Raw genomic sequence first — 12,785 nt, forward strand, 5'->3', positions numbered from 1 at the left:
CATCTTAAAACAATACATTTGATGAAACAGGACATACCAACGGACAGGGTGCATCTAATCCAGGTGCTCCTTGGTCTCCCTTATCCCCTTTAGACCCTCTAGAGCCTTTCTTGCCCCTCTCCCCCTGTAAATAATAGTTTAGTCCGAGAAAAAAAGAATACACAAAAGCTTTAGGATCATCCATTTCAAACAAATGTCAGCAATAGTTTAAAAAAGGATAAACATTTAGGAAACATTTTTAAAATCAATTTCCCTCTGAGATGCGAAGATCAATGTTTGGAGCTGCATAAACACTGTGGCTGTGGCTGCAGTCCCACATGGCCAGGGCTCAGCACCAAAGGGATCCTCACACCACTTCCCAGGGCTTCCCACACATCACAGAGGGCACCTTGGATGGGAAAACGGGATGGAAACCACCCCTCTGGCCAGTATTGTGCCACATTATCTCCATTTCCAGCTGCCTGGGAAGGTCCCTCTTGCACTGGGATAGCACTGGGAGGCTTCTGTACCCCTCTGAATTCCCATTCTGACAGAAAGTCCCCCTCAGGGAACCATAAGCCAGGGAATGAAGGAAGAGCTCAGCTCTGAGTCTGCACAGTCTGGCTGTCCTTTGGGATGCTCTGAGTAGTGCTCTCCCAAAAAACCTCTTAGACCAGGGAGCAGTCCTAGGCAGCACAGCCACAGGTCCCTGATCCTTAACTGGCAGCACAAGGCAGGGCATAGGGTGGCATTTGCCAGTTACATCCACACCAAATCCTGCTGTGTAACAGGAAATTCTCAAAGCTGCTGAGCATCCAACAGGGGAAGGGGCTGCTGCACAGGGAACTGAGCTTAGGGTCCTCGTGTTAAAGGAATTAAGGGATAAAATCAGACAGCACAGGCTGCTGCTTCTTTAAAAAATAGTGTTAAACCCAAAGCTGGCAAGAGAAATGGATGGGAGATGAGAGGAAATGAGGAGAAGTCACCCAGAACCAAGCACTGGAATGGAGAGGATAATCCAGGAAAAATGCAGCATGGGTTGCTCTGGAGGAAGGAACCAGGAAGAAAGGTGGAAGAGGAGGAAGGGATAAAGGGGACAAAGGTGGACCTGTAGGAGCAAGGAAGATGCACAAACACACACAAGCCCCCACAGCATTAAAATAACAGCAGGACAAGTTCAGGGCTCACACTTTTTCAGCTGGCTTTCTCAAAATGCTGGCTGTCCCCACTGCCATTAGTGCCACAGCCCAGGCACAGCCATGCTATCTCCTGCTTCAAGAGAGAGCAGCAGGAGCATTTCTGGGATTTAAAAAGCGTGGAGGAAAAGAGAGGCTTTTGGCAAACTGGGACTTCAGAGTAGGGGAAATCCCTGTACAAAGGCTCAGTGGCAAAGGGGGTTCTCTCTAGGGCCCCCTAAGATATTGCACTTGCCCATTCACACTCCTGAATCTCACTTTGCCTCATTGCAGTGAGGCAGAGTGCAGTCATGCCAGCAGAACTCCCCACTCGTGCTTCCCAGCTCATCCCCTACAAGGAGCTGCAATTTCTCCCAGTTCTCACTTGCTGTTATGCCAGAGCTCAGAGAAATCCCATTCATGAAAGAGCCTTCTTTTAACTAAGGCACTCAGTTGAAAAACCAACTGAAAAAGTCTAGGAATTAAAAATGACAGATTTTAGAAGAAGCCACACACGCAAAACAAAAGTGAAGTGAAAGTTAAGAAGCAAAGCCAGAAATGCAATGATTAAAAAAGGGGAGAACTTTGGTGCTTCCATGACACTTGAACCTTTCTCCCCTAGTTTAAGATGCCAGTTGGCTTAGTGCTGTCCAGAACTGTCCTTTCTGTGCAGAGTAAGGTCAGAAACCCATTGCAGACAGAGGACAGAGAACACTCACTACACATCAAAAGCAAATCTATATAATGAAATCATCACATGGGCACATGCACTATAAAAAATTACACCTCCAGGTAAATTTAGATGGTGTCAGAGCCTTATGAATAAAAGGTGTGGCTACATACACTTGTACTGTACTGAACCTCTTGACATTTATACAATTGTAATATTACAGACTCAAATGCAAAAGTAATTTATATTTCTAAATCTAAATAATATCCAACCACAGCTCTTAAATGTTTTTATCAAAAAGATCCAGATTCAAGGACTTAATAGGCAAGAAAACCTGATGAAAAAGAAGGAGCTTCTCAACAGACACTTAGCAATGTTTATCTTTCCACAACGCTGGTGGTACAATGGGAAAGGTGCCATTCCTGTCACTGAGTTTGACCCAGCTCTGCACCACCACATCAGGACAATGCCTGAGGAGACTTCAGGCCTGATTCTTCAAGAGAAGCAAATTTAATTTATCTTTTCAAAATTTCCATCTTTCAAATTCTCTGCAGGATTGTTTGCTGGAAGACAACCTTCTTTTTCATGCTTCAGGGACAATTTAGAAGTACTGAAATAAGATTTGCTGGCTGCACCTCAGCTGATTCTCCCAGGAATCCCTATTATTCATCAGGAACTAGGTAAGCAGGATTTCCTAAGGCACACCATGCTGGCCTAACCAAGTCCTGTGCTTCAGTCAGAACAGAGGTGTGACCACAAGGAGCACATCAGAAAATCCCTCCTAGAGCCTTCAGCGAGGTGTAGCCCAATGTTCCAGGTGATGGAATGAGCTACAGGTCTCACACCTGAAGCACAGGTGTGCAAAGGGACTGGGGTGAAGGTGTGGCACACAAACCATGCTGGTGCCAGGGGAGTTCACTGGGCTGTCACTGAGTACAGCTGTTAGCAATGAAACACAAAGTGTGCTGGGAACTTACCCGGACTCCCTTGTCACCAGGTAGACCTTGTAAACCCTGAAATGCAGCAACACAGAAAGAAACATTTCAAAACAAGCAGATTTCACTATGTTCCCACTAAAGAGATGAATGTGTGCTCAGGATTTTGGGGGTTTTTCCATTTGGTGCAATGGCTATGTCAAAAATAAACACAATAAACACAATTTTTCCAACAGGCAACCTCCCCTTCACCTTCATCAGACCATGCAGGTGGTAACATCACCACTGCCTACCCCATGGACTCTTCAGATAAGAAACAAATTAGTTATGAGCATGCAACAAACTTCCTTTTGTGTTAAACAACAAAGCCGCTCCACGACTGCATGAGACCACAGCACCAACCCCATTTTGCCAAAAGCAATCCCAGACAGTGGAATTAACATCACTGAAGGCAGCTTTTGTCCCTTTTGCAGTGACAACACAGGGGTCTCTCAGACAGGAGCCAGACACCCAGGCTGTGAAAGGTAAAGGAGCTGCTCAAAAGCAGCATTTTGGACTGAGAGACACATCCTGGGAGTCCCACACAGCCTCTTTAGGTAGTTCAAGGACCAAGGTGAATTTACAATTTCAGCCTCCTCCACATCACTCTGAGTCTGCTCTGAAGCTCCTCAGCTTTTTCTGTCACTCCCATAGTGAACACAATCCTGTAACCTGAGTTACAGCTAACAGAGCTGTGGCTGCAAACACTGTGTCACAGAACATCTTCAGCTGTCAAGCACAGCAAGGAAACAGGTCCAGGAGGTAAATCCCAAGGATTTCCATACTTACAGGAAGCCCTGCTGGCCCCATTGGTCCTGCAACTCCAGGGTCTCCTTTACTGCCCTGAAATGCATACAAAAGAGCAGAAACTGTTCACATTCCTATTTAGTACAAACAGGCAGCAGAGCACCATAGAAGAAAAAGCAAAGGATGCACTTCAAAGCACCTGAAAACCCCCAAGGATGAGATACTGAAGCACCAAAGAGGCCCAGCTGAGGCTCTTGTATGAGCAAGGAGAGGGCAATTCCAGCTCTGGAAAAGCCTGGAGCTCCTCTATCCCCCAGAGCTGTGGTATCTTCAGAGCAGTTCTAGAACAGTTGTCAGTTCTGAACAAAACTCACCCTTTCTCCTTTTGGTCCTGCTGGTCCCGAAGCCCCAATTGGTCCTGGAATACCCTGCAGTTGTAGGAAGGAAAACACATCAGTACACTTTTATTTCAGGCCTCCTTAAAGCCAAGAGACACTGCTGCTCCCTTAGGAAAAGCACAGGCTGGTGGAGGAAGGCACCTAGCAGCACTACAGCTTTCAGCTGGCAAGGCAACTTGAGGAACATGGGAACTGCTGTGTTGGATCACAGCAGCACCACTTCCAGAGCCTCGTTTGTACTTCTGAAGCTCTCTCCTGACAATTATTTCAGCAGGGATAAATAAAGGGATACTTTCGAGGCACACTGCCTGACTTCTAGGAAGAACCAAGGAGAAAACTTCCCAAGAGGGAGAGTCTTTTTCTAAAAGCCTTAAAGCAAAGGGTCTTGCACTTTTTAATGTCAGTCTGCAATGCTTAGTCACTAAAGGAACCCCTCTGATGAGAGCAGGACAGCTCACATGGATCAGGAGAGCTCTCCAGAGAAGTCCAGATCCACAGAACACAAGCTGAGGAGTAGCTCATGCAGCACACAACTTCAGTGTGGCAGAGAGAAAAACCAGGCTCTCCTTAGATCCATGCAATTGTGGAAATCTTAACTGCCTTCATTTATGCATCATTTCCTGCTAAGGAATACACTGAAATCTCTCCTGCACATCTATAAAATTGTATGTACAGTTTCCCCAAACAAGTGACTCTAGAAGCTGCCACTCAGATTCCCTTCAGCAGTCAGAGCAGCTGAAATTATTCCCAGCTACACTGAGGAGGAGAAATTGCTTTTTGTTTTTAAATAGCCAAATGGATTGTACACGGGTGATCTGTGATTTCCCAAGAGGGATTAAAAATATTTGGCTGTTATTTAACAGCTGTTACCCAAGAATAGCTGAGTGGTTTGCAGAACCAGGTTGGCATTACTTAGAATCATAGAATGGTTTAGATTGGAAGGGGCCTTGAAGATCAGCTTGTTCCAACCCCCTTCCATGGGCAGGGACACCTTCCACTATCTCAGCCTGCTCCAAGCCTTGTCCAGCCTGGCCTTGAACACTTCCAGGGGAGAGGCAGCCACAGCTTCTCTGGGCAACCTGTGCCAGGGCCTCACAGTAAAGAACTTTTTCCTCCTATCCAACCTAAACCCACTGAATCTTGCATTTTGAAGCCATTCCCCCTTGTGCTGCGACTACAGTTGCTGATGATGAGTCCCTCTCCCATCTCCTGGAGAATGACACGTTGGAGCATCATGGAATCATGCAGAGGTTTCATTCCTCTTGCTCCTGAGACAGAGTGGAACAAGCAGGCTGTGATCCCAGCACCCAGACCGGTAGCATCAAAGACAACAAGTGTGTGATATCACTCCTCATTTAAAGTTTAACCCCCTCCCAAGCCTGCTTTGGTAAAAATAAGATTATTGCTGGTATAAACAAGACTTGGGTGGAAGACACAACACGAGTGACGACAGTGGGGAGGACAAACGTGGGGTAACAGAGAAGTGGAACTCACCGCTGGTCCAGGCCTGCCGTCTAAACCTGAAGCACCCTGGACAGGCAGGGAGGGGTCACAGAAACCAGGCACAGGAGAGGGGAGAGGGTGAGGGGAAACAAGAGGTGAGTCAAGCAGTGACTTGAGACAAACGTATGCTTGCAATTAACAAAAATCAAGGACAAGTGATGGCACTTACAAGCAAACCAACAAAAACATAGAAACACTGAATACATATAATGTCGACCTGCAACTTTCGGATCCTCTTAAATTTCCCTCACTCAATGCCACCAGGAAACCTCCTAGGGAAGCAGCTGTTCTATGACAGGTGGTGAAAAGAAAATGTGACAGTGGAGCTGGAATCTGCATTGCCTTTGTGGCAGGCTGGGCAACACAGGTGAGACACAAGGCTCAGAGGCCACTGCTCACCAAGGCATTTACAGGCACTGCAGAACCATCAGCTGTTCAAGCTGCTACCAAGAACCCCGGGGCTTGTGGTGCCCACAGGTCAGCTGCAGGCTTGCTCCACTGCACAGGCAGTTGCTTGGGGGCTTATGAAACAGGTGGCTCATCTCCCTGTGTCACCAGTGCAGAGTTACACCAGCCTGTCAGATCAAGTGGCCCCTTGCTGTCTGCTCAGCTCCTGCCCTGAACCTCCTCATCCACAAGGCCTGACTGTGGTTCTGCCAAGGCCCATCAAGCCCAGTGGCTTGGAGGGAAACTGGGGTAGGATAAAAGCACCAAATCCTGAGTTTTCCTCCACTTGAGCATTACAAGCTCCTCACCCTGTCGGCCAAGGCTACTGCAGATAATCAGGACTGGAATTCCAGCATGATGTCAAGCCCCAAGTCAGAGAAAAAGGCAGCAGATCCAGCTTCAGGATTTTACAGCCTGGAATATTTCAGAACCTGCTTGGCACTGCATTTGGTTTGACAGGCTGAAGATACACTGGATCAGGCATGGAAAGCCTTATGGAGAGAGCTCAGTGCCTCTGACGAAGGATACAAGTTCCACAGTATTTGGTCTTAGGAGCTGCGCTGCCTGGTTGGCCAGCCAATATTGCTGATCCCAACAAAACACTCCTGAGAGGATCCTTCTGAGCCAGCATTCCCACCTCCACAGCTCAGGGAGAGGGATGGGAAAAGCCAAGGACCCCCATGGGGCTCGCTGCTGTAGGAGAAGCAGCTAGGGCATTCCCTGCCCCAAGGATGAGATGTTGGGGTAATTGCTGGGCTGATTCTGCTTGGGCTGTCACCAGGATCTCCTTCTCCTGTCTGGATACCCCACAGGCCTGAGGGAAAATAACCATTTGCACAGAAAACTTCCATTGGCATGTCTCAGGGGACTGGGTTCTGCCTCCTCACTGCTTCACTGAGGCACAATCCCTGGCCCGTGAGCCTTCCAAAAGCATCCCTCCCTTCCTCCCACTGCTCTGCCTGGAGCCCCAGGGAATGGGCTCAGGCTGGGCTCATCTGGGAGCCTGGGGTCAGAGGGGATTCATCCAGGCTCTAGAAGGGAACCACTGCTCTGCACAACTAAAGGAGGAAAACATTTCACAAACACAGACACACATCTCAGCCAAAGTCAGGGACAAGGGATCTGGGTGGTTGAACACAGGACAACAAGCACATGAGATGCACTCTGCAGTGTTTGCACATTTGGGGAAGGTCTACAGTGCCACCAGTGCTTTTTATGATGAGAGAACCTGGGGGCTGGTGGAGCAACTGGGTAGGACTAAATCACCACCAACTCACCATCAGGTTTGTATCTACAGCTCCTGCAACTTCTCTACAATACCCTGTGCCCCAAAGTCTCTCGCTAAGCCAAGCAGTGCTCTAACACCAGGGTTAGAACTGAGCTCACACACAGCAGGACAGGCTGGGCCAGGGGGAGCACTGATCCCATGGCAGAAGGGACAGGAATGCTCCAGCTATCAAACAAGTTGCACTAAGAACCACCATGCTGTGTACAAAGCTGAGCCCAGGACACAAATGGCTGGGGAAGGTTTTTCTCTTTCCACATCTCTGACTTATGTTTCTCATCTTGCCCTGAAGTGCACAGAGCCTCCAGGAAGGCTACTGCTGGATTCTCCCAGTCCTGCCAGAAGCAGGAGGAAATAAAGTGATCACTCATCTATTCAGCACATCTAGAAGCTGAAGGCTCAGCACAGAAACTGCAGCTTTGGGTTTAAAAAGCAAAGGCACAGTTATTTATAGACCATCTCTTTCTCTGACTGCACACAGCAAATCCCCACGTGCCTCTGCTATTGAGGGATCCTTTTGCAGCTGCCTTTGGTTTGGCTCCCAAAGTGCTGCTTGCTCCCTGGATACTCACGGGTAATCCCAGCGGCCCTCGGTCTCCTTTTTCACCCTGGGCACCCTTCTCTCCTTTCACTCCATCAATCCCTGCTTCCCCCTAAAGGAAGGATGGAGCAGAAAATAAACCCCCAGAACAGCACTTACATAACAAACATTCCTCCCCTCAGAGAGCCCTGGGAACACGGGAGGCAGCAGAGCAATGCTTCAGCCCAGTCCCCAGCCTAACCTGAAGAAAAGCACTGTCATTCAAATTACCCCTGTGTGAGCACTGCTTTAACTCAGTGGCAACGAGAGGAGACTCAGGCCCTGAGATAAAGATGTTCACAGCAGAGCTGAGCTCACTCTGGTGCTGCTCTCCCTGCTGTTGTTGCTGTATATATATATTTAAAAATAAATAACCAGAGTTATCTGATACAGTGGGTTTACATTTTAAGACGTGGATCCACGGGAAGTGAATGACAGGTGTCTACAAGCCTTGAAAAATCACACAGAAATAATTTTTGGAGAGACTTTTGTAAATGCTAAGCCATCAGTTTCAACATTTCAGAAAAAAACAATTTCAGCATTTTTTTCCCAGCTGTATATTTTAAATTCTCTATTATAAACTATAAAGCAATATTAAACATAATATTCATTTTAGTAAATTCAAAATGTACCCAACACTTTTTCCCTCCTCATTGCTGTTCACAAGGCTTTTTAAAACACACCCATCCCTTTTAGTGCCCAAACAATGCTGGTGGCCAAATATTAAGAGTAATTAAACTTAAGATACTTTGCACATTTTCCAATCTTTGCCCAGAACATCACCAGAAATATGCAGCTCTCCTTGAACATTTCCATTCCCCTATTTTTTGAGTAGGAAACAGTTTTACAGCGAGCAAGCCAATGGTCCAGGCTGAGCATTTAGATGGAGATCAGAAAGATTGTCACCACCAAGGGTGGTGAAGTTCTCAAGTGCTTTACAGCAGAATGCACAGGGTAATTTTAAGACTAATTTTTAGCTAGAGCTCAGTTCCTTGGGACTGTGTGGCAAAGTACAGACCTCCACCCTCCACACAAGATTTCAAATGTGTTCTCGTGGGCACAATTCCACAGACCAGTGAATTCCCACTCCTCTGGGTGAAAACTGGAGGGAATGACCATTTTTCTGGGTCCTGTGAGAGCTGCTCATCCATTTCTTTCAAGAAAATATCCAGAAGGATTTATCCTCTTACCAAGATGGAAGAAAAGTACCACCTGAACTACAAAGATGTTACTGAAGGGAATTCTAGCAGCTGGGACAACAGCAGTGTGTGTAATAGTTTGTACCCTTACCTTGGGTCCTGGGACACCCTGAAGACCCTGGATTTGGGAGGAGAGACAAGATGTAAGCAATGTTTCAGGATGTTTTCAAGCTCCAGGAATCCCAGTGGAGCATGCAGTGCAGAGGTGTTGCTCTGTGGGGCAGGAGCCCCCAGCCCAAAGCCTCCTTGTCTGTGTCAGGGCACTTCATGTCCTGCTCCATCTCCACCCCGAGCCTCTTGCCAAGCACGGCCTGGCAGGGGGCCAGCTGTGCTGCTAAGGCAATTTCTGCAGTTGATCCCTTTAATCCCATCCATCCCATCCCTCTGCTGTCCTCCCTTTCATCTCCAGCTAACAAACCCTTCTTTCTTTGCCCTCCCAGCCCTGACCTACCCTGGGGGTGCCTTTGGAAGTGATCCCAGGCATGTTCCCATTTCAGTGGAGTGGTTCTGGCTGTCTCCACACAGAACCCTCCCCAGCCACTGCCTGCTCTAATCCCATTCCCATTCCCTTGCTCCTCAGGTGAATGACTCAAACTTACTGGAGGTCCTGGAGGGCCCTGGGGGCCAGGGGGCCCAGATACCTGGAGAGCAAAGCAAGAGAAGTCACTATCAGTGTGCTGCCCAAGGGGCAAAGTGGGGCTGCTCAGAGTGGGGAAAGCTGGATTCCCCCCAAGGACTGTGTTAGAAGCAGCAGCAATCCAGGGCTGAGTGGCTGGGAAGCAGCAGCAGCACTCAGGGGAGGGTTATGCAAAGGTTGCCAGTCTTTAAGAGCAGGGAAAGCAGTGAGGTTTTTTCCAAAGAAAGGTCCACTTCTACTACTCTACCACCATTTCTACAAAGAGGCATAGGATCGTCAGTGTCATATTTTCTGAAAAATCCCCTTGCCCAGGATTCTTCTCCTGGGAAGCTGAGAAGCCTCAGGGGAAAAAAAGAAAACAATAATGATCTCATTTGCTTCTCCTGAGTTTTGCTGCTTTGGAATGTGGTCTGGAGACTGGTCATTAAGTTAAAACAATTCACATGCTGGATAAACAATCACAGTCAGGCTGTGTCAGGACTCTGAGAAGAGTCACTATTATCTTTTTAGCCTTCTGTCTGTATCCTTTCTCTATTCCTTAATATAGTTTAGTATAGCATTCTTTAATATAATATAGATCATAAAATAATAAATTAGCCTTCTAAAAACATAAAGTCAGATATATTTTTCCTCCCCATGATGGGGGACCCCAAAAATACCACACAGGGACAAAAAGCAAAGGACATTAAAGAAGCAGTCTGGCCCCACACGTGTCAATAGCCTGTGGGACTCCTTGCTGCAGGGCACTCCAAAGCCAGGGGTGAGTCTGAGGGAAGAACAGGCAAATTCAAGAACACCTTTCTCTATTCTTTAGTATAGCTTTAGAAGGTCATTCTTTAATATAAGTACATAAAATAATAATTTACCTTCTAAAAACATAGAGTCAAATTCATCATTTCCTCCTCTGTCCTAGGAACCCCAAAAATGCCACATCCTTGCTCTCCTGGATTCCCTTTGTGTCTGTGCTCCCTCTTTTCTCCCTGCACAGAGCCCATCAGCACTGGCTGTGCTCTGGAGCTCCACTGGAGCTGCCTGTGCAGGCTCAGCATATATATTTATATATAAATATATATATACAGCACTTCTCCCAGGAGAAGTGGGAACAGACCCTGGGTCTGACATTCCCTGGGTGCTGCTGGAGTCTGAGGGACATCCTGTGACCCCAGACACAGGGGAGGGCTCTGAGCTTCCCAGGACACTCAGCACCTTGGGAAATGAGCCCTCGTGTGCTGCTCTGTGCTATTTTCTCTTTACCAAAGGAAGAGCAGCCTTCTCTTTTCCATTCTTACTGTCAGTCCTGGAAGTCCAATGGGCCCTGGCAATCCTGATGGTCCTGGCATCCCTTGGTCACCTTGTTCTCCCTTCTCTCCAGTGGGGCCATCTAGACCCTACAGATCAAGAAAGACTTGGGGAGTTTTGCACAGCTAAGTCAGGCAGACACATAACACATCAGCATAAGAGCCAAGACTGGCTCTGGTCATCCCAAGAGTACCCTGAAAACCTTGGGCATCCCCTGGGTATCCAGGGAAATGCAGGACTTCACCAGCATTGAAAACAGAGGGGCAAAGGGCTGAACATCCTGCTGTCACTGCACCAGCCCCCAGGGTGGGGATGGGGTGCTGCTTTCCTGCCTCCAGGCTCTGCTCAGGGCTGTGCACTTTGCTGGATTCCATGCCAGCAACCACTCCACACAGCCAGCTGTTGGGGCAGCAGGAGTTTCATCCTGGCAAGGCCATGGAGAGGCAGGAAATCATTGCACAAACCACCCTGAGCAGTGCTGGAGACACAGGAGTGGGACAGGCTGGAGCTGGGATAGACTGGAGCTGGGACACACTGGAGCTGGGACACACTGGAGCTGGGACACACTGGAGCTGGGACACACTGGAGCTGGGACAGACTGGAGCTGGGACAGACTGGAGCTGGGACAGACTGGAGCTGGGACACACTGCAGCTGGGACAGACTGGAGCTGGGACAGACTGGAGCTGGGACAGACTGCAGCTGGGACAGACTGGAGCTGGGACAGACTGGAGCTGGGATACACTGGAGCTGGGACACACTGGAGCTGGGACACACTGGAGCTGGGACAGACTGGAGCTGGGACAGACTGGAACTGGGACAGACTGGAGCTGGGACACACTGGAGAGGGGACAGACTGGAGAGGGGACAGACTGGAGCTGGGACACACTGGAGCTGAGGACACAGGAGCTGGGGACACAGGAGCTGGGACACACTGGAGCTGGGACAGACTGGAGCTGGGACACACTGCAGCTGGGATAGACTGGAGCTGGGACAGACTGGAGCTGGGACACACTGGAGCTGGGACACACTGGAGCAGGGACACACTGGAGCAGGGACACACTGGAGCAGGGACACACTGCAGCTGGGCACCGTGCCCCAGTGAGTGGCTGGGTTCTGAGGGTTGCTGCCCTCCCAGAGGGGTGTGCTGGTGCCTCCTCTCACTCACACTCACCCTGCTCACTCCCAGCAGCAGCTCGGTGCCAGCGAGGCAGCAGGCAGGCAGCTGAGCAGGGCACACAGCACACGTGCCAGGAATGCAGCATCTCCTGCCCTGGGGCCCTTGCCCCAGCAGCACCCAGCCTGCAGGAGCCCTGGGTGGCAGCTGGGTGGCAGCAGGCCCAGAGAGGCTCTGGTTCACTCACCGGTGGCCCCGCTTGTCCTGGCTCTCCCCTGTCACCCTTCTCTCCTCTGCCCCCGGCGGGGCCTGGCTCTCCCTTCATGCCAGCAGCTCCATCCTTCCCTGGCAGCCCCTGGGGCCCAGGGGGGCCCGTTTCTCCAGGCTTGCCACGCGGGCCCTGAATGAAATTCACACAACAAACAACTTCCAGACGGAGCAAGGCTCAGAGCCTCCTTTATGGGCTCATCCCTTCCCTCCCAGCTACACCCTTGGGACACAGGACAAAGCAGCACTGCCATGACAAATGCTAGGACACTGACAAACCATTAATGCTCCTTCTGTGAAGCAAAATCCTCTTTTTCCTCGTGGGAAAAGCAACAGTGTGGTGTCAGTGCCAGAGATAACCCAGGTAAGAGCTTTGTGCCTTACCTTTTCTCCATCGTGGCCTGGAGGACCTGGCAAGCCAATTTCACCCTGAAACACAGAATTGTTACTTTGGCACTTGGAAAGCAGCTATTCTGACTCCTTTTGTGGGGCACTGGCATCAAAAAGGGC

At 49.2% G+C, this 12,785-nt stretch overlaps 1 protein-coding gene across 1 annotated transcript in view; it reads right to left on the bottom strand.

Annotated features, from left to right (window-relative positions):
* COL13A1 (collagen type XIII alpha 1 chain) overlaps positions 1–12,785 on the bottom strand; it is an 83,624-nt gene that overhangs the window by 4,718 nt on the left and 66,121 nt on the right. The window contains exons 32-42 of the mRNA XM_058029146.1: positions 12,660–12,704; positions 12,256–12,408; positions 10,884–10,982; positions 9,557–9,598; positions 9,049–9,075; positions 7,751–7,831; positions 5,438–5,473; positions 3,920–3,973; positions 3,588–3,641; positions 2,802–2,837; positions 38–124 (exon numbers count right to left, since the gene is read on the bottom strand). Coding sequence (XP_057885129.1) covers positions 38–124; positions 2,802–2,837; positions 3,588–3,641; positions 3,920–3,973; positions 5,438–5,473; positions 7,751–7,831; positions 9,049–9,075; positions 9,557–9,598; positions 10,884–10,982; positions 12,256–12,408; positions 12,660–12,704 — 714 coding nt within the window. The remainder of the gene's footprint in view (positions 1–37; positions 125–2,801; positions 2,838–3,587; positions 3,642–3,919; positions 3,974–5,437; positions 5,474–7,750; positions 7,832–9,048; positions 9,076–9,556; positions 9,599–10,883; positions 10,983–12,255; positions 12,409–12,659; positions 12,705–12,785) is intronic.

Source organism: Melospiza georgiana, chromosome 8 (assembly GCF_028018845.1).
Source record: "Melospiza georgiana isolate bMelGeo1 chromosome 8, bMelGeo1.pri, whole genome shotgun sequence".
Classification (NCBI taxonomy): Eukaryota; Metazoa; Chordata; class Aves; order Passeriformes; family Passerellidae; genus Melospiza; species Melospiza georgiana.